Genomic DNA, 22220 nt, shown 5'->3' on the forward strand with positions numbered 1-22220 from the left:
AACAAAGTAAAGAATCCCTCAAGCCTGTGCTTAGTTTGCAAGGCACACAGCAAGAAGTCCGAAAGCTGATAGGAGTGCGAGCAACTCGCTGTCGGCTTCGCATGAAATCGATTCCCACAATCGATCGGCCGGAATTTTTTAAAATGTTTTTCACTGTGGTTGTGTCCGTGGTGTTATAATGATGGCTCCTTCAAACTTGTACACTTATTTATCCTCATAAGCATGGTATAGGTGTGGTAATGATTGTGTACTTAGCTTTTGTTTTGAAGGACCACAGAAAAAAAAACTCATCTTGGAGTTCTGTGCTTGTGAAAAATGTATTGGCTGGATGCATTATTGCTATTAAAGAGATATAGAGTCGCCGACCGTTTATTCGGACGCCGAAAATTCGGACATGCTCCTTTATTCGGACACCTTCGCGGCACCGCCACTCGTCCCATTGAAGTAATGTAAACTCACGACCGAAAATTCGGACGCCCCACAGCCCGCCGTTCGATTTTTCGGACTCCGGCTGGCTGTGCGACGTTGAATGCCATAACAAGCTGTCAGCAATGTTTACAATATTTTTACTAGGTTGCCAGCACTGAAATGTTGCACTGGCTATAACTGGAGATCGTGCCAGTGTCAAAAATCCACGCAGAAGTTACCGATCTCGAAGGCTATGTTTGTTGGCTACACGTAACGGTTGCCTTTTGGCTTTAGCCAGTCACGTATCCATTGAACGGCTACCACGGCCAAACAGCAGGCCAAGCCAAGCCAAGCTTGGAATCGACTCTGTGCGGCGTTTGAGGTGAATGACAGCGCGTACGAGTACGACGCGGATCCTAATTCGGACAAAGAGAGTACGACAACAGATTACAGAAGCGCTGCAACATCAACTAGACCAACGTCGTTTCCTTTTGGCGTGTGAGGGTTTGCGTTCTCAGATGTTTCTGTGGCTAGGCCTGATCTGCATCCCGAGCTTTGTGTCCTGCTCGTGCGAGGCCTGATCTGCTGAAATTGCTCCGACGCTGCCCGTTCCACGTGCGCCGTCGGAACTAAAGTAACGCGGCAACTACAAGGCCCTGATGATGGCGAAAAAAGCGGCGATTATTCACCAGGTGGAAGTTGCTAGGGAGTTTTCGCCGAGTTGGGTGATGAGATCATCCGTCAGCTACTCGAACCAGCGCATGTGGACAGTGACTGCCTGACGACGCACCTCCCACACCACAGCCATCAAATGCGGATTTAGCATAGGCCGTTGCAGTGCTATTGCCGACTATCAGGGGTGGCCAAATATTGGCTGAAATACAGGCCGACTTGCTCGCGCGTAAGCGTACATGTGTACAGACGCGCACTAACAAGTTTTTCCGGCCGCTGGGCCAATAAAAGTGTTTTTTTCTGGTGAATCCTTTTTTTCAGACTCCCGATTATTCGGACTTTTCAGCGGTTCCCGCCGAGTCCAAATAAACGGTCGGCAACTGTATACCACTTCAATTCATTCTGCTTTTTACCCACGTGGTACCTTAGAGGCTATAGCATTGAACTGCTTAGCATGAAGCGTGCACGTTTGAATCTGTCCATGATAGCCACACTTAAATAAGGGTTAAATGAAGAAACATGCATGCACTCTAAATGTGATTTAAGTACACATTAAAGCTCCTGATGTGGTATAAATTATTCCAGAGTCCCCTGCTACACCATGCCTCATTATGTTTTCCCAATGTAAAGGCCAAAACCTTATCCTGTCCACTTTCTTTGTTAATTTTATGTTGGCAAGGACATGGATATGCACATGCTGTTCTGTGCTAACCCCAAAAAGCGAAGCTTCAGTTCTTGAAATTGGGATTACAGTAAAACCTTGGTAATTTGTACTCGGTTAATTGGGAATCCCGGATAATTTGTATTATTTGTGCGGTCCCAAATTTTTACATGTAAATTTAACCGGATAATTGGTGCGGCCAGTCTGCGACTTCCCGGTTAATTGGCACACTTGGCCGCGACTTCCAAGATATGCAAAGGGTGTTGCGAATCTCGGAGGCTGTAACTAAAACATGCATTTTTTTTTTTTTGATGTACGGATCTCGAAGGCCATGTTTTTTTTTACCGGAAATACGTCGTAGACGCCATGTTTTAGCAATTCCCAGGCGGCGATGCGTGCGGTTGCGATCATGATCATCATAATCTCAACAGCGATGTTAGCCACTCTAGCGAAGTGAATGTTTTGTGGAGTCTTTGTGCCATTTGGATGTCGGCTGGCGAGCATTGCGCGATTCGGTGCGACTGCTCCATTTGTCTCCTGTCTCCGCTTGAGTGTCTTCCCTGTGAATTAGTTGATTGAGGTGTGCTTGGAAGGAAGATGCCGAAGTACAAGAGCTTGTCCCTGCACGAAAAGGTGTGCTTAATTGAAGAGGCCAGCAAGTCGACGAAAACGGCTCTCGCCGAAAAGCACCACGTGCCTCTGTCAACGCTGTGCAACATCATCAAGAATAAGGAGAAAATTCTCGATGCTTACAGCAAGACGCACTCGTCAAAGCGTACACGAGTACGCCCGCCTACGTACGCCGACGTTGAAGCAGCTCTGATCGACTGGCTGCAGAAAGCCAACGCAGCACACCTTCCTGTGAATGGGACCATATTGCGTGAGAAGGCCAACCAGCTGGCGCTGCAACTTGGACATTCTGAGTTTAAATGCAGCAATGGATGGTTTTGCCGATTTAAGGAGCGCAACAACCTGACATTCGTGACTGTTTGTGGCGAGAGTGGCAGCGCGGATCAGTCTGTTGTCGACGGCTGGAAGCAGCACACCTTGGCTCCACTACTCGCCAAGTACGAAGCAGCAGATGTTTACAACCTTGATGAAGCTGCTCTGTTCTACAAAATGTTGCCTACGAAGACGTTCGCTTTGAAGGAGGCAGACATTAAGGGGCGGAAACAGAACAAAGATAGAATCACTGTTTTGTTTGGTGCAAGCATGTGCGGTGAGCACAAGCTGCCACTGCTTGTTATTGGGAAGACAGAAAAGCCTCGTTGTTTCAAAAATGCACGACTGCCATCCAAGGATGACCTGATCTATAAAAACAACAAGAAAGCTTGGATGACGGCTGCACTCTTTGAAGAATACGTGCGGCACCTTGACCGCAAGTTTGCGGCCGCAGGGCGCAGCGTTTTGTTCGTCGTCGATAATTGCCCAGCTCACGGCGACATTCAGAACCTGCAGGCAATCAGGCTGGTCTTTCTACCCCCGAACACGACGTCGCTATCGCAGCCGATGGACTAGGGCGTCATACACCATACCAGGAAAATATATCGCTACAATCTGTTGAAGCGAATGCTCCTTTGCTATGACAACGGAAAGGAGTATAACATTGACCTCCTCGGTGGTATTTGCCTCATTGTTCACGCATGGAGGCAGGTGGAGGCCACCGTTATTCGACGGTGTTTTGAGCACGCCGGTTTTGTGAAAGAAGAGGCAACCTCCGCTGAGTTTGCTGTCACCGCTGTCACTTGCCCGTTTGATGAAGAAGGGGAGACTCTCTGCGCTCGATATGAGGCTTTGCACGCGGACGAGGAGTGCACTCCAATCGGATTCTCCGAGTACGCAAATGTCGAGTGCACAGTGCAGACGTGTTACGCCGACATCGACAGCGAGATAGCTGCGAGATCGACCGATTCGGCCTCTAATGTTGACAGCGATGACGAGCCCTCCCGAGCACCCCCTTTGGCGGATGTCATCGATGCCTTGAGTGTTGTGCGCAGCTTCGTCGAGTGCAACGGCGGCGAGGCTGAGATGCTGCGCCTCATTGACAGGCTGGAAAATATGACTTTCAGTGCTGGGAACTACCGAACGCGTCAGTCACGCATGGAGGAATTTTTCTCCAAGTAGGCTGACTTGCCACAATAAAGGTGTGACTTCCGTACATCACGTTTTCTGGCTGATTTCTTTGATTTCGCGTTGTTTCGGATAATTGGGAATCCCGCTTAATTGGGATAGTATTTTTCTCGGTCCCGAGGCCTTCGAATTAACGAGGTTTTACTGTATATTCTTAATTTGCTCTTTTCGTTTACATGTATAGTTCACTCCTGACGATACCATGGCAAGGGCGTTCCATGGCAATATTATAAAATTTTAAAATGGATATGCATGTCAACATGGCTGCACAACACAAATGAACGAAAAGAGAGGACACAACGCATGCACTGTGGTGTGTCCTCTCTTCTGTCTTCGTTCAATTTATGCTATGCAGCCATATTGATATTCAATCACCAACTCACCCAAGCTACAAGCTCTATCAACTGTATTCATGACTGGGGCAGTTTCATCACGACTGCATGCTTCTCTGTCTTGTGCACTAGCACGTTCACTAGCACATTGGGCACTAGCATACTTTTCATAGAGATACAGCACAATCAGTTTTCAGTGGATATATATGTGTATAAAGGCATCATGTTTCAGGACAGAAAATACTATTAAATAGGAATGTAGTACTACAGAATTGTGTCTAATTACTCAAGGCACACTTCTGTTGTCACAATTGAAGGCACACTAAGACAACTAGTTTCTGTTGTAGCACAACACATTTCTGTAGTACTACAAAATTTTGTCACATACTGCAGGGACATTCCTGTAGCAACAGCCGGGTGCCTATTGTGACAACACATTTTTATAGAGTACTAAACATTTGTCGTAGTACTACAGCTTTCTTTTGTACCACTGCACATTCGACACAACACACTTCTGTTGAGCCGACAAAAATATGTGCTGCACAACTGAGAAGTCTGTCCCCACAGTTGGAATGTGCAGTAAGTACAGAAAAATCTTGTTGTGACAACAGAAATTTCTGTTGTCTCAAGGCAAGTTCTGTTGTTATTTTCAACTGGGTCGAAGCACATCCACATGGCTCCTAAGCTCCTTCTTGATGCTCGCCAGGGGCGTAGCTAAGGGGGGAGGGGGGAGGTTTAGGGGCTCAACCCCCCCCCCCCCCGAAATTTTTCAATTTTGCTTGCGCATATATACACGCAGACATACAAACGCACGCACGAACATACATAATGTATGGTTGAACCCCCCCCCCTCGAAAAAAATTTCTAGCTATGCCCCCGATTCTCGCACACTACACTCTAAAACAAAATCGAGTATTTGGGGAGTATTTCTGCCACACAACAATAATCGTCATCTGGCTTGCTCGCGTTTCCTTTCTTGAAAACCCAGCTCTCGTCACTTTCCTGTCAAGAATGCTATGTCACGCTGATAAAGCGCGCGCCGTTCGTGACCGGGAAGTGCCGCAACCGCGGTGATAACGCGAGGAAAGCACGCGAGGTGGATGACGATTGTTGTTGTGTGGCAGAAACACTCCCAAAATACTCGATTTTGTCTTAGAGTGTAGTCCCCTAAACAAATTCCATTCTACTACCCTATTATAGATTTATAGCAAAAATGAGAAAGTCGCAAACACTGACAAAGTTAAACATGACCGAGCAAATGCAGCCCCTTCCAGTCCGGGAAAGTAGTTCAATTTCGCGATAAAAAAGTCACAGGCGTGACTCTGAACTCACATTCTCAGCGCCGTCAGTGCCCACTTCCTCGCCATGCAGGGCAATGAGGGCCCGAATCGGACCGACCAGCCTCGCCAAGACAAGCCTCTGGTCTCCACCGAGTATTGAGCGCAGCTCCTCCAGTTGCTGTTGCACATCCTCCAGGACACTCGACAGGTGGCCTTTCTCGGTCTCAAGCTGTGTTGAGTGCAAACAACATCCACATGTAAGTTTGCAGAGAAGGCAAACAGTTACTCAGACAGAGACGTACTTGCTCGTATAAACCTAACCCCTTCAGGTAATGTGTACACGCACTGAGAAGGAAATACCAAAGACACAAGAAGTGTCGGCGCATGTGTTTCGTTGTTTCTTCTGCTCGCGTCTTTGTTATCTGCTGTGTGTAAAGATGCAGATGTAAAGACTCGCCGAACTAGCGAATGTGTGCACACTCCTACAAATTAAATTCTTGCAGCAAAGGCACAGATGAAAAAATAAGATATTTAAAATGTAGGGGTGTGCACATGGTGAAATTTATAATCGAATCAAATACAAATCGAATAGCCGCGCGTATGACGCTTTTGGAGCTGCATTTCAGTTACTATTCCCAAATTATTTTGAGCAGCTCCTCATCCTTTTTCCTTAAGACAAACCTCAGCCTGCAGAACAAAAACTCCTTCAGCAACTTATACGCAACATTGTGAAATCAAATCATATATACCGAATCGAATATGAATGAGGCATCTTACCATGACAGTGCTTCGAACCACTTCTGTGCTCTCAGTTTCCAGGAGCTACTACCTAAGCGCCAGCCGAACCGACATGCACTTGAGATTCACTAACCTGTTTAATCTGCTTCTCACGCTCCCTGATCTCAGCGAGATGCAGTTCGCTGAAGAGGTCACCCACTCTAGATGGCCGACAGGTCGTGGACACTTCTCCTTCTGTTCACACAAAATTAAAAAAACAAAATGCCATCATTAACAAAAATTTGCTGCTCAGTGTGTCAGTATATGTGTGAGCTGAAACGAATTAGCCAACTGATTATGACACCTTTTGGGCGCCTTTCTGATGTCTTTCTATGTAACTGGAATCAATAGCTTTGGTACTGTTCCTTCATAATATGTTAGATGGTCCTGGGAGATGTCAGAATTAATCTGTGAATTCAGTGTCCATGCCAGTTCCAGTTGCGACTGTGCCTTGATGAGATGAAACTTTTCCAAATGTGGCAGCATGATAGCGATTCCAAATGACTACTACTTTAAATGAGAGATAAAGTAATGCCACTTCCACAAACAGTGTGTTTTAAGACTTGCTTTATCCTGACAACAGGCAACTAAGCACTCTGAAGAAAAAAACTGTTGTTCCAATGTCATGCCTGTCAAAACTTTTCAGCTGACATGTACCTTCTCTTTTCAGCTCAAGTCACCAAAAGCAAAACCAAGAATGTCTGTGCCATCTGGCTTGTCATCGTTTTTAAGAACATATACTTCAAAGCAACATGAATTCAGGACATATCACTACTGCTCAATTTGCCCAGGAATGGCGCTTTAACAGCTACTAAAATTTGCTGTTAAGTAAATCGGTAATTGCACGTCACAGAAGCACGAGGCATTGTGAAAGCAGCAAACCAAAAGAATCCCGTTTTAACTGTCAATTTAATGAGATATCTCCATCAGCTCGGAAGGTACCACACTAAGAACTAACCAATATCGAAGCATCAGAAGCGAAAACAATCTTGTATAAAAACTAACCTCACACTGAAGCCCATGATGCTATTTGGGCCTGATCTCTAAAAAAAGCGCACTAGACAAAAGAGCACGCAAGCGTGAAGAAAGCAGCAGGCCTCAAATCAATGATGCTGTGTGTGAGAGGTCTTATCAAAGAAAACCTCGCCACAGGCTTTGTGACAACAGCTATCGCTGGGAGGCTCTCAATAAAAGGAACTACCCTAACATTACAATCTGAAATCGTGATTTCTTGCAGCTAAGTATCACAAATGTTTGGCAGCTTGAAAACAGAAAGGTTTTAATATTAAATAATCAGACAATTCGCAAATGCATTCTGTGCTTTACATATGTTCTCATAATGGCTTGGAGATTGTTCACTTTTGGTGTACGCTCATCAGCATTCTGGCAGAGACGGCCAAAAAAGCACGCAAATAACACAATGCAGAGTGTTTCTCTTAAAGCTAACCTTTACTTGCAACTACAGGAACTTAACGAGTACACTGGAACAGAAGTTATAGTGATCATAAATGTTGGAACGCAGCACTGCATGTTCCGTCTTTTGTGTGCTTTTGCTGTAAGCACCCCATAGTGAGCAGAATACCATTTCTGCACTGTTAATGTTCTGAGACATAGGAGCAGTGAAACTATCACCTTCCAGTTGTCCCCTTCAAATTTATGGTAATACAAATTCATGGCAAAGGACCTCAATAAACCACCATAATGTAACTAAAATGCGCAACATGAACCTCACAACATGCAAAAAAAAAAGAAACTGGCGTGCTAAGCTGCCATGGGCGTGGCTAGCAGGCAATATGCCTGCTTGACAAGCCTGCAACACCTAAGAAACGATGACATGAGACACGCGATGAAAACAAGTGTTTTATTCCACCATGCAAAGAAATCATTTATTAAAATGAATAAAAATGCTGCTAATACCCCTGTCACACTGAAGGTGTTAATGTCATTAAGTTCGAATGTCATTCGGTGCAACGAATGCCATTCGATCCGTGATGGTGCTACACAGGAAAAAATAATGTCATTCGTTCATGATACCTATGTCGATAATTCAGACAAAAAATGGCCGGAAAAGTTGAGGAAGGTCATGTAGAGTTGTAGAAAAGTGAAGTTATTTATTTTAAAAGACATGTGGGAAGTCGCTTCACAAAAAATTAAACGGTTAAAATTTTGAATCGCATAATATCTGGCCACAATAAGCCAAGACGACGCTTAGCCAGTAGCAACATGAACACAAGCAACATGGCTGACATGTCAGTGCCGCTGAACAACGACGCTAAGCTGCAGCAAATAAAGCATTTAGTTGCTTTGTACTTCGCGTTGCGAGAAAAGCGCATAAGACAGTCGAAGAGACTCGTTGATCTTCAAATAGAAGAATCAAGACGCAGCCTGTTGGGTATGAATGTGAAACAAGGCGGAGTGCGTTCGCCTAAGGCATGCGCGGCGTGATGAAAAAAAAAAGATGTGCCACGTCTATTGAAGCTTTCCCCAACGCGAAGTGACAGAGGCACCCGTGGCACTTTGCGGTGCGACAGCACACAGTCAGAAACCCAGAGCGTTCCACGTTTATTCGCTTTCAAAACGCAGTCTCACATGCGTCCATGCAGGAAAGCAGTTTGCAAAGGAACTTCGCAAAATTGTCTTCCCATAGCCTTATGAGAGCAAACGCCTCCGCCTGGATCTAGTGCGCTCGTCGAGCTGATGCCATCGCTGCAGATACACGTGCACACAGGCGTCTGTTTGTTTACACTACGACCGACAGCGCCGGCGGCCAGACGCCAGAGAGTGGGAGAGTAAAAAGATTTTGCAGCGGCCTTGCATACACCTGTTCTCGTTAAAATGAGAGATGCCTAAAAAAAAGCAACATTAATAGCGAGTTTGTATGAATGCGTGCCAAATTGGGAATTCTGAATGCCACATTTTAAGTAGTCTCTGGGGTAGAGAGTATACATTCGGTTCGGCTGCGACGGCGAATGAGTTTTCTGAACTCATTCGATTTCTTAATGCATTCGATTCTAATGACATTAAATATCACTGTGTAGCAGCCGCATAATTCCATTAGATGCGAATATCATTCCATTCGAATGACATTAAAACGTCCAGTGTGACAGGGGTATAAGCTATGAGGGAAGCCTCGTAGATGATAAAAAACACTATCTAAAACGTGGAAAATGGCACGTCTATGTAAAAATGCCCAGCTGGTAGGGTTAAAAAAACAAGTACAAATATGGTAAGCTAGTTACCCTACTTGACAAAAAAGCATCACATTCCTCTAAAAAGTCATGCTAAGCCAATCAGGCTGTGCACTACCTCTTTAAAAACGCTACTTTCACATTTGTGCTTTGACCTTCAAAGGAGTAAAAGAACAAATATTGCAGCTTTTGCAACAAAACTGCCAAGGCACAACTACAGACAATGCAGCAATCAACAATGTGATTGATACTGCGCTCACTGAACTTAAAAACAATGCCTATATTTAAAACTTGCGCAAAAATATGGAACCACGAGAACAAGTTGTGCATTTGAAATTTGTGCAGCGCAAAATATATAGCAGCAGGTACTCAAATCGCACTGTGCCGACTCATTTTTAGAATGACCAGGCCTTGCACAGTTTTCACATGACGTCACACCCAGCTCTGGCAGTCTAGTGACCATTATGGTCATGCGGCTTATATGCTCAAGTTTTGCACCTGACATACTTCAATCTATTTATGAGTTGTGAAAGCTTGCGACAAAGTGCAGTGTAAGATACACACTCTTTAGGTGTGGATGCTCGCCAGGCATGATTGAGATGATAAAGTAGCAACAGCCAGTGCCCCTGCCCGATGATGATATTGCCTGTACGATGCGACTTCGAGACAGAAAAGAGTATCTCATGCTGCTATGGTAACCAGTGCTTCGCGATAAATATGAATCCAATTACAGATGGGTGTGTGTGTAACTCAGCGAGTCTGACCGGCTGTCGGACGTGCGTGAAACAGGCGCATTCCTCTCTCTGCTACATACTTAAATTCACTGCGGCGCTCAACTACTTCCAACTTACCCTGAGGCACCAATTACTACAGCAGTGGGGTGCAAAAAAGTAGTATGTCTTGAAGCAAATATGCAAATGATATGCTATGCAAATAATAGAATAAAGCAGGGGCTCTCACATTAGATTCTGCAGAACCAAGAGGTTCCACAAATGGTATAAGGGTTCGACAGATGGTCAAAACAAACCCTACCACATACCGTTTTCCCCTAAATGCCTCCATGACTTAATATCCATTCATCGATCAAAATAATAAATATTGCATTGTGCTTTGGATTTAACGAGCCATCTAATGCAAGGCAGTGGGAAACCCACACAGCAGAATAAATGAATTGTTGCTTCGATAAAAGATTTGGGAGTTCACTTGCGCACGGTTCTTTCCAAAAGTGTACTACAGTAAAGCTTCATTAGTTTGCCAAGTCAGATCATTTGGACTCACCATCTGATCCAAGTCACATTGCACACGTGTCTTTAGAATGATTACCGTGCATGATCACAGTGTTACTGTTCTAAGGTACATCCAAAAGCGTTCCGGCAAATGGTAGTCTTGATTTGCTTCCAAAAATACATGGACGACATTTACAATTGTGTCAATCGCAATTACGGTTTCATCTACAGCACCTCCATCAAACAGCACCTTAGCTTTTGCTCATATGGTCAAAACCAACCACACCGAAATGAATGGGACAAGTGAAAAAATTCATTGTAATAGAATTTCGTTGCAGCGAAACTTCATTAAGGACCACACAAATATAGATAATTACCAGTGCTGACTCATCCACTAGACACCAGCAAGCGTGTGCATTATAAATTGGCACCGAACTCTGACTACTTCAGACGTACCCGACCGGACCTCAAGTTACCGTTCAGAAACGGGACACTATTCATTGTGATGCAATGTTGATGTCTTTGGCCCCGCCTCAAGCTATTGAGATACTGACGAAAATTACAACTCTGATCCCAGAATTTGTTTGGATCCATAAACATCTAAAGAATACTATCGCATAAATTGAAGCGAAACGCTGCCATCTCCGACGCAGTTACACACGCAGTATTAAGTGATTTTGTTTAGCTCTTTTAAATACTAAGCTAGCTTCAAAATACAAGGCTGCATATTCCAGAGGAAAGTGTCAAGATAGGCTTAGTACTGTTGACATTACTGTCACAGAAATAAGCCCTTAACATTTAAGGTTTGACCCAAAAACCAGAAGCACAAATATGCGCATCGAACACTATCTCTGTACTCTGTGTCCCAGATGCATGTGGCATTCGCAGCATGCGTTTCCCCTGCAAAGAGCCTTCCTAGCAACTGACTTCACTTTTGTTGCAATGGCACTGTGGGAAGGTCACACACAGTTAGAACTCCGGAAGAGCAGCATGAACACAGTGGTCCGGGGCACATGGTTATCATACTGTCAACCATATCAGGTAGTGAAGTGCTCAATCATTCAAAACTACATAGTACCATTGGTCTATCATATCAGGTGACCAAATCTGTTGGATCACCATGGATCAAAGCCTGATTTTTTTGTATTGTTTTCTATGAGTGGCTCAAGGAGAACTGAAAGTTCTTCATTATGAAAATATCATTATAGTGGAACTTGACTGCAGCGCTATGACCACTTGCCGTCACAACTGCGAGGTTGTTATCCGTTACTGCGCTGTTAGAGATCTGGATTTTATTCACAGTGGTTCCAGCAAACAGTTTCATTTTGACTTGCCGTGCACAGGCTGCATACATGCATCCAGATTTATGATCGTGTCCCTATCAACCACAGTTTCATCTGCAGTGGATGCAGTGCTCGGCAAGTCCATTTTCACAGCGCAATGAGTGCCCAATGTTACAAATGTGGCGAAAGTTGTCGAAGATGGAGGGCAATTCAACCAATGAAGTAGAAACGAGAAAGCTGTGCATCGTCATCAGGCACTAATCAATGGCCACTTATCTATCAAGTGAAACAGGTCAACAAAAACTGCAGTCAGGAGGAGGAGAGGATCACCTGGCCACTCCGCCATTACAATTCTTTCAACGCTCTGCAGTCTCAATTGTTTTGCTTTAACAGCGGAGCTGTAAGTAGCACATTTCCTTGATTTTGAGGTGTCCGTCCGCGTACAAAAAACGTGTAGCATTCAGTAGGGTGCAGTGGTGTATTTTGAAGAATTAAAGTGGAACCCCTGGCACCCTACATGAAATGGCAGAAGAAACTAATGCATTAGGGTGGAAGAAAAATAGGCAGATCCCACGCAATGTGGGAATCGATGTAATGCAAAGCAGCCAGCAAAGAGCTGCATACATCGTCTTATTTGTCATTGAGGCTAAAGAAGTCATTCATGTTGTGACATCTAGTTCACTATATATTGTAGCGCGGTTGCAGCTATGACTATGGTGAGGTGTGCGAAGAAGAGGCAGACGACGTGTCGGTGTGCTGGAAGTAACAACCGCCATCTTGACTGCTGGACCATCCTACACTGTAAATAAGTTATAAATATATTCGCAACATTTTGGTGGAGGTGCGGGGTACTACGCAAGACGGAACTCCGCAGCGGACGTATCCTGGACAGCCGCAATATGTCAACAGAAAGCAACTCTGCTGCTGCCGCTTCGACCGCGCCTCCGGTACAGCCGGTACAGCCGGTTGTATTGACTCAACCCCGCGATCCCGGTAACTTCTGCGTCACCGACAACGTTGACGTCGATGACTGGATCGCGAAGTATGAGCGGTTTGCAGCGGTCTACCGGTGGGACCCTACAATGATGCTTGCCAACGTTGACTTCTATCTCTGCGGAACAGCAGGTATGTTGTTTCAGGCTCATGAAGCTGACATAACCAGTTGGGATGCCTGTAAACAGAAGCTTCGTGACCTATTTGGTAGAGCCGTCGGACGCCAGCGGGCCGCTTCTAAAGAACTCTCCTGTCGGGCACAATCTTCGACCGAATCGTATGTCTCCTACATCCTTGACGTCCTGGCCCTTTGCCGACGTGTCGACACCAACATGTCAGAGGGTGACAAAGTAAGCCACTTGCTCAAGGGAATTGCGGATGATGCTTTCAATTTACTAGTGTCTAAAGACTGCTCCACCGTGGACGACATCATCAAAGAGTGCCGCCGGTTCGAAGAACTGAAGAGTCGCCGCATTGCCCAGCATTTCGTGCGACTTCCGAACACGGCCGCTACATCATCTTGCGAGGACTAAAGCCCCTCCATCGCGTCTACTGCCGCTTTTTTAAGTACCGCCATCTATTGTTCGACGACGACGCCCACTTCCGGTTCCGGAGCTTCCGGAAGGAAGTTCTTGAGCCACTTCCTTCCGCTTTTTCCTTCCATCTTGTTCCTGCGCACGCTTGTGCACACGCGAGAAAGCTCATATTTGCTTCTCCGTTTCGCAAGTGTTGTTGTTTTGAGGTTCGTCGTAAACTGCCTGCCGCCGAGCGAGTTTTCGCTCGGTGTTTCTGCGTCGCGAGGGCATGGGCGGGCATCAGGTGGGCATGGGGCAGGTGCATCAACCGGAAAAGCAGCAGAAACATCATGGTGGCACTTCGGCTTCCGCTATGCGGGGAACCGGTGTAAAGGGAGAGGGGGCGGACGAGTTGGCGCTACTTAACCTAGCCGGCGGAAAACGCATGGAGGGGCTTTAGCGAGGACCTTCAGCCGCCATGCGGTCAACCGCCTACCAACGAGAGCGTAGTTCGCATCGTGTGCCGAGAAATCGAGGCGGCGTCGCCACCATCTTTCCTGACGCGGCCATCTGATGATCCTCGACCAACGATCTCGTTGATCCAGCAGGTTGTGAGGGAAGAGCTTGCAAATGTCGGACTGCAGCCGGTGTGTTCGTTGACGGAACCTCGTGTCAGTTCCATAACGCCTCCTCGTGCACCGGAAATGTTTCGCCGCTATTGTGACCCTGCCCAGTGGAGAACGCAGGACGACAAGCCGATCTGCTTTCGTTGCCACGGTGTAGGACATATTTCTCGCTACTGTCGTTCTCGCACCTTTCCATCTCGCTCGTTTTCTGGCTTTCGACGTGACGACAACCACCGGCCCCTGCAGTTTCCCGCTCGTGACGGTGGACCATACGCTGAGGCTCCTGCGACATTGGTCCGACGCTCCAGCCGTTCGCCGTCCCCAAGCGATCGTCGCTCCCAGTCACCTCAGCCCCGTCGCCATTCGTCGCCCCGCCCTACTGGACGCCCATACTCGGAAAACTGAGCAATGCAGCTCCCGGAGGTGACGCTGCATTCGACCCCCGACCTGAAAACCCTCTGCTGACCCTCACTACGGACCAGAACCTGCTTGCTGTGGAAGTGGATGGCCTACCTGTTACTGCCCTCATTGATACCGGTGCACATATTTCTATTATGAGCTCTGATCTCCGTGCACGATTAAATAAGGTCCTTACGCCGCCCGAGTCCCTATTTGTACGTGTCGCTAGTGGAGGAACTCCGGCTGTACTCGGAATGTGCACGGCACGTGTGAGGTTCTCCGACCGCCAGACGTCCGTTCTGTTTCATGTTCTCGCTCATTGTCCACATGATGTCATCCTCGGACTCGATTTCTTGTCTGACCACTCTGCTGTCATTGACTGCTCGACCGGTGTTGTACAACTTGACTTGCCTGCGTCCACCGACGTGTCGGAGGTGGTTCAGACCAAACTTTCATGTGCTGAGGCTATTCGTCTGCCACCACAAGCCCTAACTTGCGTCGCTGTTGAACCCTATCCCAATGTGCCGGATGGTGATTACGTGGTTTCTCCTTCTCCCAGTGTTCTACTGGCCCGCAGCGTCTCCTCTCCGTACACAGTTGTAACTGTTACAGCGAACAAGACGTGCCTTCCTCTTCTGAACTTCGGATTCAGCCCTCAAGTCCTACCACAAGGCATTGCTCTTGCTACTCTGTCACCGTCGCACGAGTGCCAGATCTCATCGGTGTCACCTGAACTGCCCGTTGTCGTCTCTCCGAACCCGCATAGAGTCGACGCAGTCACCTCTTCTACACTGCACAACAACATCACCAAGATGATTGCCTCAGAACTTTTGCCCTATCAAGTTAAAGACCTCAGTGATCTCCTTATGATCTACTCTGACATATTTGACTTCGACAGTAGGCCCTTAGGTCAAACCTCGCAAGTCAAGCACCGCATAGATACCGGTGATGCAGCTCCAGTTCACAGGCGTCCTTACCGAGTTTCACCATCAGAGCGCCAAGTTATTCAACAGGAGGTCGACAAGATGCTCACAAAAGGCATTATTGAGCCTTCTTCGAGTCCGTGGGCTTCCCCTGTAGTCTTAGTTAAAAAGAAAGACAACACCTGGCGTTTCTGCGTGGATTATCGGCATTTAAACAAGATCACCAAAAAGGATGTCTACCCGCTTCCTCGTATCGATGATGCCCTGGACTGCCTTCATGGTGCTACCTATTTTTCTTCGATAGACCTACGCTCTGGTTACTGGCAAATCGCCGTAGACGACCTCGACCATGAGAAGACTGCCTTTGTAACGCCTGACGGTCTCTACCAATTCAGAGTCATGCCGTTCAGCTTGTGCAATGCGCCGGCCACGTTCGAGCGGATGATGGACACGCTTTTGCGCAGCTTTAAATGGTCTATCTGCCTGTGTTACCTGGACGACGTTATTGTATTTGCCTCCACCTTTGAGTCTCACCTCGACCGACTTTCGTCCATTCTTTCAGTGTTTCGTGCGGCTAGGCTACAACTTAATTCATCGAAATGCCACTTCGGCCATCGCCAAGTTGCTATTCTCGGGCATCTCGTTGACTCATCTGGCATCCGACCCGATCCCGACAAAGTTCGCGCTGTCCTCGATTTTCCCGTACCAACTTGTGCCAAAGACGTTTGAAGTTTTGTGGGCCTATGCTCATATTTCCGACGATTCGTCAGAAACTTCGCAGATATTGCCCGCCCCCTCACTGATCTTCTCAAGAAAGATGTGCCATTTTGGTGGGGTCCTGACCAAGCCAGTGCTTTTTCCCGCCTCATTACGCTGCTCACCACACGGCCGATCCTCGCCCACTTCGACCCGTCTGCTCAAACCGAGGTCCGCACAGACGCTAGTGGTTACAGCATTGGCGCTGTGTTAGCCCAGCGTCAATCCGGTCATGATAGAGTTCTTGCGTATGCCAGCCGGCTCCTCTCCCCTGCCGAACGCAATTACTCTATTACTGAGCGCGAGTGCCTGGTGCTTGTATGGGCAGTTGGTAAATTCCGCCCCTATTTATATGGTCGACCTTTCTCCGTTACCACAGACCACCACGCTCTATGCTGGCTTTCAGCACTCAAAGATCCAACAGGGCGCCTAGCTCGTTGGGCTCTGCGCCTCCAGGAATTCACGCACACAGTGGTCTACAAGTCCGGCCGTCTACATCAAGACGCCGACTGCCTTTCTCGGTACCCCGTTGACGATCCAGACCACGTAACGGATGACACGTCCATCTGTATCTCCTCGCTCTCTGCTTTCGGCAACATCGGTGACGAGCAACAGCGTGACGCGTCCCTATGAGATCTAATCACCCGCCTGAAGACTGACTCGACGGACAGTTCGCTTCGCATGTTCGTCATCATAGACGGCATCTTATACCGCCGGAACATGCGCCCAGTGGGACAGGAACTACTAGTTGTAGTACCCACTCATCTCCGCTCGACCGTACTTCAGCAACTACATGATGTACCAACGGCCGGCCACCTTGGTGTTGCCAGAACGTACGACCGTGTCCGCCGACGCTTTTTCTGGCCCGGCCTCTACCGTTCCGTACATCGTTATGTCGCTTCTTGCGAGTCGTGCCAACGCCGGAAAAGGCCAGCTGTACACCCCGCCGGGCTCCTTCAACCCATAGACATCCCTGCTGAGCCTTTTTTTCGTGTCGGCCTCGACCTTCTGGGACCTTTCCCACTTTCTCACAACGGTAACAGATGGGTCGCCGTCGCTACGGGTTATTCTACCCGTTTTGCCATTACGAGACCTCTCCCGAGCAGCTGCGCTACAGACGTCGCCGACTTTTTGATACAAGACATCATCTTACATCACGGCGCTCCTCGTCAACTCATCACAGACCGAGGCCGCTACTTTTTATCCAAGGTAATTGAGGACCTACTTCGCTCTTGTGCAACCAAGCACAAGCTTACAACGGCCTATCATCCCCAAACGAACGGACTCACAGAACGTTTGAATCGCACGATCACTGACATGCTCGCCATGTATGTCTCGACTGATCATCGCGACTGGGACATTGCTCTACCCTTTGTCACTTTCGCTTACAACAGCTCGCGCCACGACACTGCCGGATATTCTCCATTTTACCTTTTGTATGGAAGAGAACCGACCTTGCCGTTCGACACGCTCGTACCCATCCCTGACCACATCTCCACCGAATATGCTCGCCACGCTATCAGCACAGCCGAAAAGGCCCGTCAGATCGCCCATCGACGCCTTTCGGACTCGCAACTCAGCCAGAAACATAGATACGACAGTTGCCACCGGAACGTTCGCTTCAATCCGGGTGACCTCGTTCTCCTGTGGTCTCCGTCTCGGCATGTTGGCCTGGCCGAAAAATTTCTGCCCAAATACTCCGGCCCCTACCGTGTGCTACGCCAGGTGACTGAGGTTACCTATGACATTGCCCCTCTGGACCCTACGGCGCCCTCTACGTCTTCAAACGTCGTCCACGTCGCTCGCCTGAAGCCGTACCTTTCGCCCACCACCTGCTAAAAGGCGCCGAGTCGGCGCTTTTGCCGCCGGAGGTCGATGTAGCGGGGTTGCAGCTATGACTATGGTGAGGTGTGCGAAGAAGAGGCAGACGACGTGTCGGTGTGCTGGAAGTAACAACCGCCATCTTGACTGCTGGACCATCCTACACTGTAAATAAGTTATAAATATATTCGCAACAATATCGTGAGATTGTCATACATGCATGAGTACAATCTAGTATACACTCCGTTCACTGCGACTGGCGCGCCACCGCGCAGCCGTTAGAGAAGGCAGTCGTTGAGAGCTTGAGCAGAAGCGAACGCTTTCCCGCGCCCGCTAGCAAGCAGTTGTAGGTGTTCTGTGACGCAGTCATGAACTGCTGCGTCGTCGGTTGTACCAACAGGTACACATCGTGCCCTGCGGGAACGACGTTTCACCGTTTTTCAACTCGTCTGTGCTTTATTGGGCAGCGGCAGAAGTGGATCACGGCTGTGCGACGAAAAAAGTTAGCTTGGTTCCCGCTCCCTCTGCCGTCTCGCGTTCTGCGGTTTTGTTTTTCTTGTGCCGCTAGGATCAGTGCATTTCAGCCATGACGGAACAAACTGGGAGCCCTCTCGGCACTCGAAGACATGCAGTGCACATTTCGTTGGGGGTGTGCCGTCCAAGGATGTGTCGTCCCCGTCGTACGTGCGAATGATATTTCCTGACGAGTATCGTAAACCGTCCGTGCTTGCAGAAGATAAGTTGATAGTCAGCGCTCGTGTCATCGTGTGTGTGTCTTCTACATCCCGTGCTTTATGTTCACGCTGTTCCTGCAGTCATGATTTTAGTACTGGCGGAAGCGCAGCTGTTCAGTAAGAGATGCGCTAACTGGGAGTCGATCCCCTTCCCCCGAGATGTTAAAGGACAAAAATGTCAGGTAGCCGCGTCTCTTCGGATAGATCCTAGGATTAAAGCAGAAAAACTATGGCTGGGGTAGCCATCTGGCACTCGGAAGCTTCGAGAGGTCGTGGTCCCAAAAATGGTAAAATGGATAAAATAACAAAAAATAGTGGTAAACACAGGACACAGTGCGAGGAAATGACGGGACATTCACTGTGTCCTTTGTTTACCGCTGGTTTTTTATCGATTTTGACAATGTACCAACTAGCCCCAGTCCAACGCGTTGGTACCGAAAATGTTTGTGCACCTCTGCGCTAGGGCGTAGCTTGGGTTACACCAGAGTTTGCGCAAATTATAAAAGCATGGGGAGCTCGCGCAGACGAGAGAGCCAAGTGCGCAAGCACTTTAAGTGGTTGATACTTGTAGAAAGCAGCTGAACCTGTAATCGTTCGGCGTTGACGAAACTAACAAAGTGTGCAGCATGTAGACAAATGTGCACACGGGACTACACTCGAGGCTATTTATTTTCATCTTAGATCTGGCCGTCGTTGCAGTTTTCTGCGAACGCTGTTGCGACGGAAGCGCAATGTTTGTTTCGGAAAGAAGCATAAACAACGAAAGAGGTTGTAGCGAATGAGGTAGACTGATGGTGGCCGATCGTGACCTTGCCGTCGTCGGTGCCACATCACTTGAAGCGAAAGACGAAGCGGGGCCAATCGTAACACGTTTATTTCTCGCCTGCACCTCAAGCTCTAGGCATGAGCCGCGCGAGCGGCGAGGTAGAAACGATGATGATGAGCGATGATGATGCTGCAATAAGGTCGCTGCTACGCGCGACAATTTCAAGCAAAATACTTGGTGGCTGCGAATCGACATGACAAGAAGCCGCCAACAAATTAACCACGCCGCCCGGCCACTCGCCGAAGTTTCCACGGCGAGTGGCCGTGGAATAGCTATGGAGTAAGCCTCTTGTGGGACGCACACCTGACGCATGCATTTAGCCGTTAGTACTGACGATGCCGTAGCAAAGCGTTCACTTACGTCAAAAACGTGGCCGCTCTCGTGCAGGCTTTCCCCTTTTTAGGGGCGAAGCTCCTAAAGCCGTGGGTCTGTACATGCATGTCTTCCGTGGTACGTGACCGCCTAGTTCTATGAAATGCACTTGCGAGGAACCCACTACGCTGTAAATCATCATAATTTTAGGGGCGAAGTGCACTTGCGAGGAACCCACTACGCTATAAATCATCACAATTTTCAGTGCACTTGCGAGGAACCCACTACGCTATAAATCATCACAATTTTAAGTGCACTTGCAAGGAACCCACTACGCTATACTTCCTAAAGGCGTGGGTCTGTACATGCATGTCTTTCGTGGTACGTGACCGCCTAGTTCTATGAAGTGCACTTGCGAGTCTTACGAGTTGCGAGTTCTAGGAAGTGAACTTGCGAGTCTTACGTCTTTCTTAATGATGTAATGGGCGAACTTACACGGGAGAGTTACGGTTTTACCGATCATCTCCCCTCTCAAGCTTCGCCCCACTCATCATCATTCATTCCGTGAATATGGCCTGATTTTTTTAATGGTGGCATCGCGGAAGAACGATCCCACTACGATATCTTTAAATCCAAATCGAAGCACTAACACGCCAGCGACGGGCGCTTGCGCCGTCATAGCTGTCAAAGCAATCAGGCACTGTTGTCTGCTAAGGCTCTCAACGTTGCACGCTCGCTGCACTGCAAGTGGCGCTGCGTGCGTCTTTCAAGGCGCCCTCTATAGGTCCCAAACGGAGTGTACGTAAATACCCGCGTATAATACGAACCCGGATATAATACGAGGTGATATTTTAGGGGTGTGAAATGAAAAAAAAATTACCCACGTATAATATGAGATAGGAAAGCGCGGAGAAAGCATGTACTGAACATGGACCCGCCACTTCAATCGCTGTCGTCTTCAACTGCGCTTCCTTCGGACATTTCCTGATCCGACAAATCGTCCCACAGGTACTCGTCTTCAGTGCCATCGAGGGCATTAGAGATGCCGCACTTCTTGAACGAACGATGCACAAGGTCCTCTGGGATGCTTGCCCAAGCGTCAACGATCCATTTGCATAGAGTGGCTGGCGATGCCCGCTCCAGCCGCCCGGTCGGCGTCACTGCAGGCTCACCCGAGCGCATCCACTCCGCGTAGCAACGCCTAACCGCATCCTTGAAAGGCTTGTTCACGCAAACATCGAGAAGTTGCAGTTGCGACGTCATTCCACCCGGGATCACGACAAGTTCCGTGCCGCAGTCGCGCAAGAGCCTCTTTACTGAATCGGCCAAATGGCAGCGAAACGCGTCCAGCACCAGGATGAATGGAAAAGAAAGCAGGGCGCCGGGCCGTCTGCACTACACAGACTTTATCCAGTCTAGGACAAGGTCCTCGTTCATCCAGCCTTTATCCTGACATCTCACGATGACATTATTCGGCAACTCCTCACCCTTCGGCATGGTCTTGCGCTTGAAGACGACATAGGGTGGGAGCCTGCGGCCGTCCGCCGTGCACGATAACATGACTGTGACTCGCGTCTTCTCGTTGCCCGTGGTACGAACACAAACTTGCTTCGAGCTCTTCTCGTGAACGGTAAGAGGCGATGGCATGTCTAGGTAAACTGGCGTTTGATCGGCATTGCCGATTTGCCCCAGCTGGAAGTCTCGCGAGCGGCGCAACGAAATAACATGGCGCTGAAATGACACAAGAAGCTCTTCAAAGGCTTCAGGGAGCTTCTGAGAAATCGAGGTTCGCCGGCGCAGGGAAAATCCGGCTCGGCACATGTAGCGGTATATCCAGTGCTTGCTGGCTTTGAAGTCCGAGCTTGACATCCCCTTTTCTCTTGCCAGCTCCCTCGCTTTCACCTGCATCAGTTCCATGCTGACTGGTAAGTGTGCCGCACGCTGCTCCCGAACAAACTCTGTCAGGGCGAGTTCGATTTCTAGGAATGCCCCATTCTTCGGACCGCGAAAACTTTTTCGCTTTCCGCTGCATGCGAAAAGCGCTTCTTTTTGTCGTCGCCATCCGCGGACACTTCCCTCGGTGACTCCAAACTGCCTCCCGGCCGCACTGTTGCCGATTTTCTCGGCAGCTGTGATGACATTTCCCTTGAATGCAGCAGAGTACTGTTTTCGAGGACCTGGCATGTTGCACCTTGACGAAGCGAGGTTCACACGTGCATAAGTCCGCTGTCAAGGTATACGCTACAGAACACTCGGCGATAAAGAAAAAACACAATCACACAATGGCGCCAGTACTCACCTTTGCCACGCGAGGGCGCGAAAGTAACGAAGCCAAGCCGTAGCCAGTTGTACACAAAA

General features: G+C 48.3%; 1 protein-coding gene across 1 annotated transcript in view; it reads right to left on the reverse strand.

Moving 5' to 3' along the window:
• The window catches only part of LOC119398609 (uncharacterized), a 132254-nt gene that overhangs the window by 14200 nt on the left and 95834 nt on the right, over positions 1 to 22220 (reverse strand). Inside the window, exons 6-7 of the mRNA XM_037665443.1 lie at positions 6355 to 6455; positions 5536 to 5712 (exon numbers count right to left, since the gene is read on the reverse strand). Of these exons, the coding sequence (XP_037521371.1) occupies positions 5536 to 5712; positions 6355 to 6455 (278 nt within the window). The remainder of the gene's footprint in view (positions 1 to 5535; positions 5713 to 6354; positions 6456 to 22220) is intronic.

This window comes from Rhipicephalus sanguineus, chromosome 7 (genome assembly GCF_013339695.2).
Source record: "Rhipicephalus sanguineus isolate Rsan-2018 chromosome 7, BIME_Rsan_1.4, whole genome shotgun sequence".
Taxonomy (NCBI): Eukaryota; Metazoa; Arthropoda; class Arachnida; order Ixodida; family Ixodidae; genus Rhipicephalus; species Rhipicephalus sanguineus.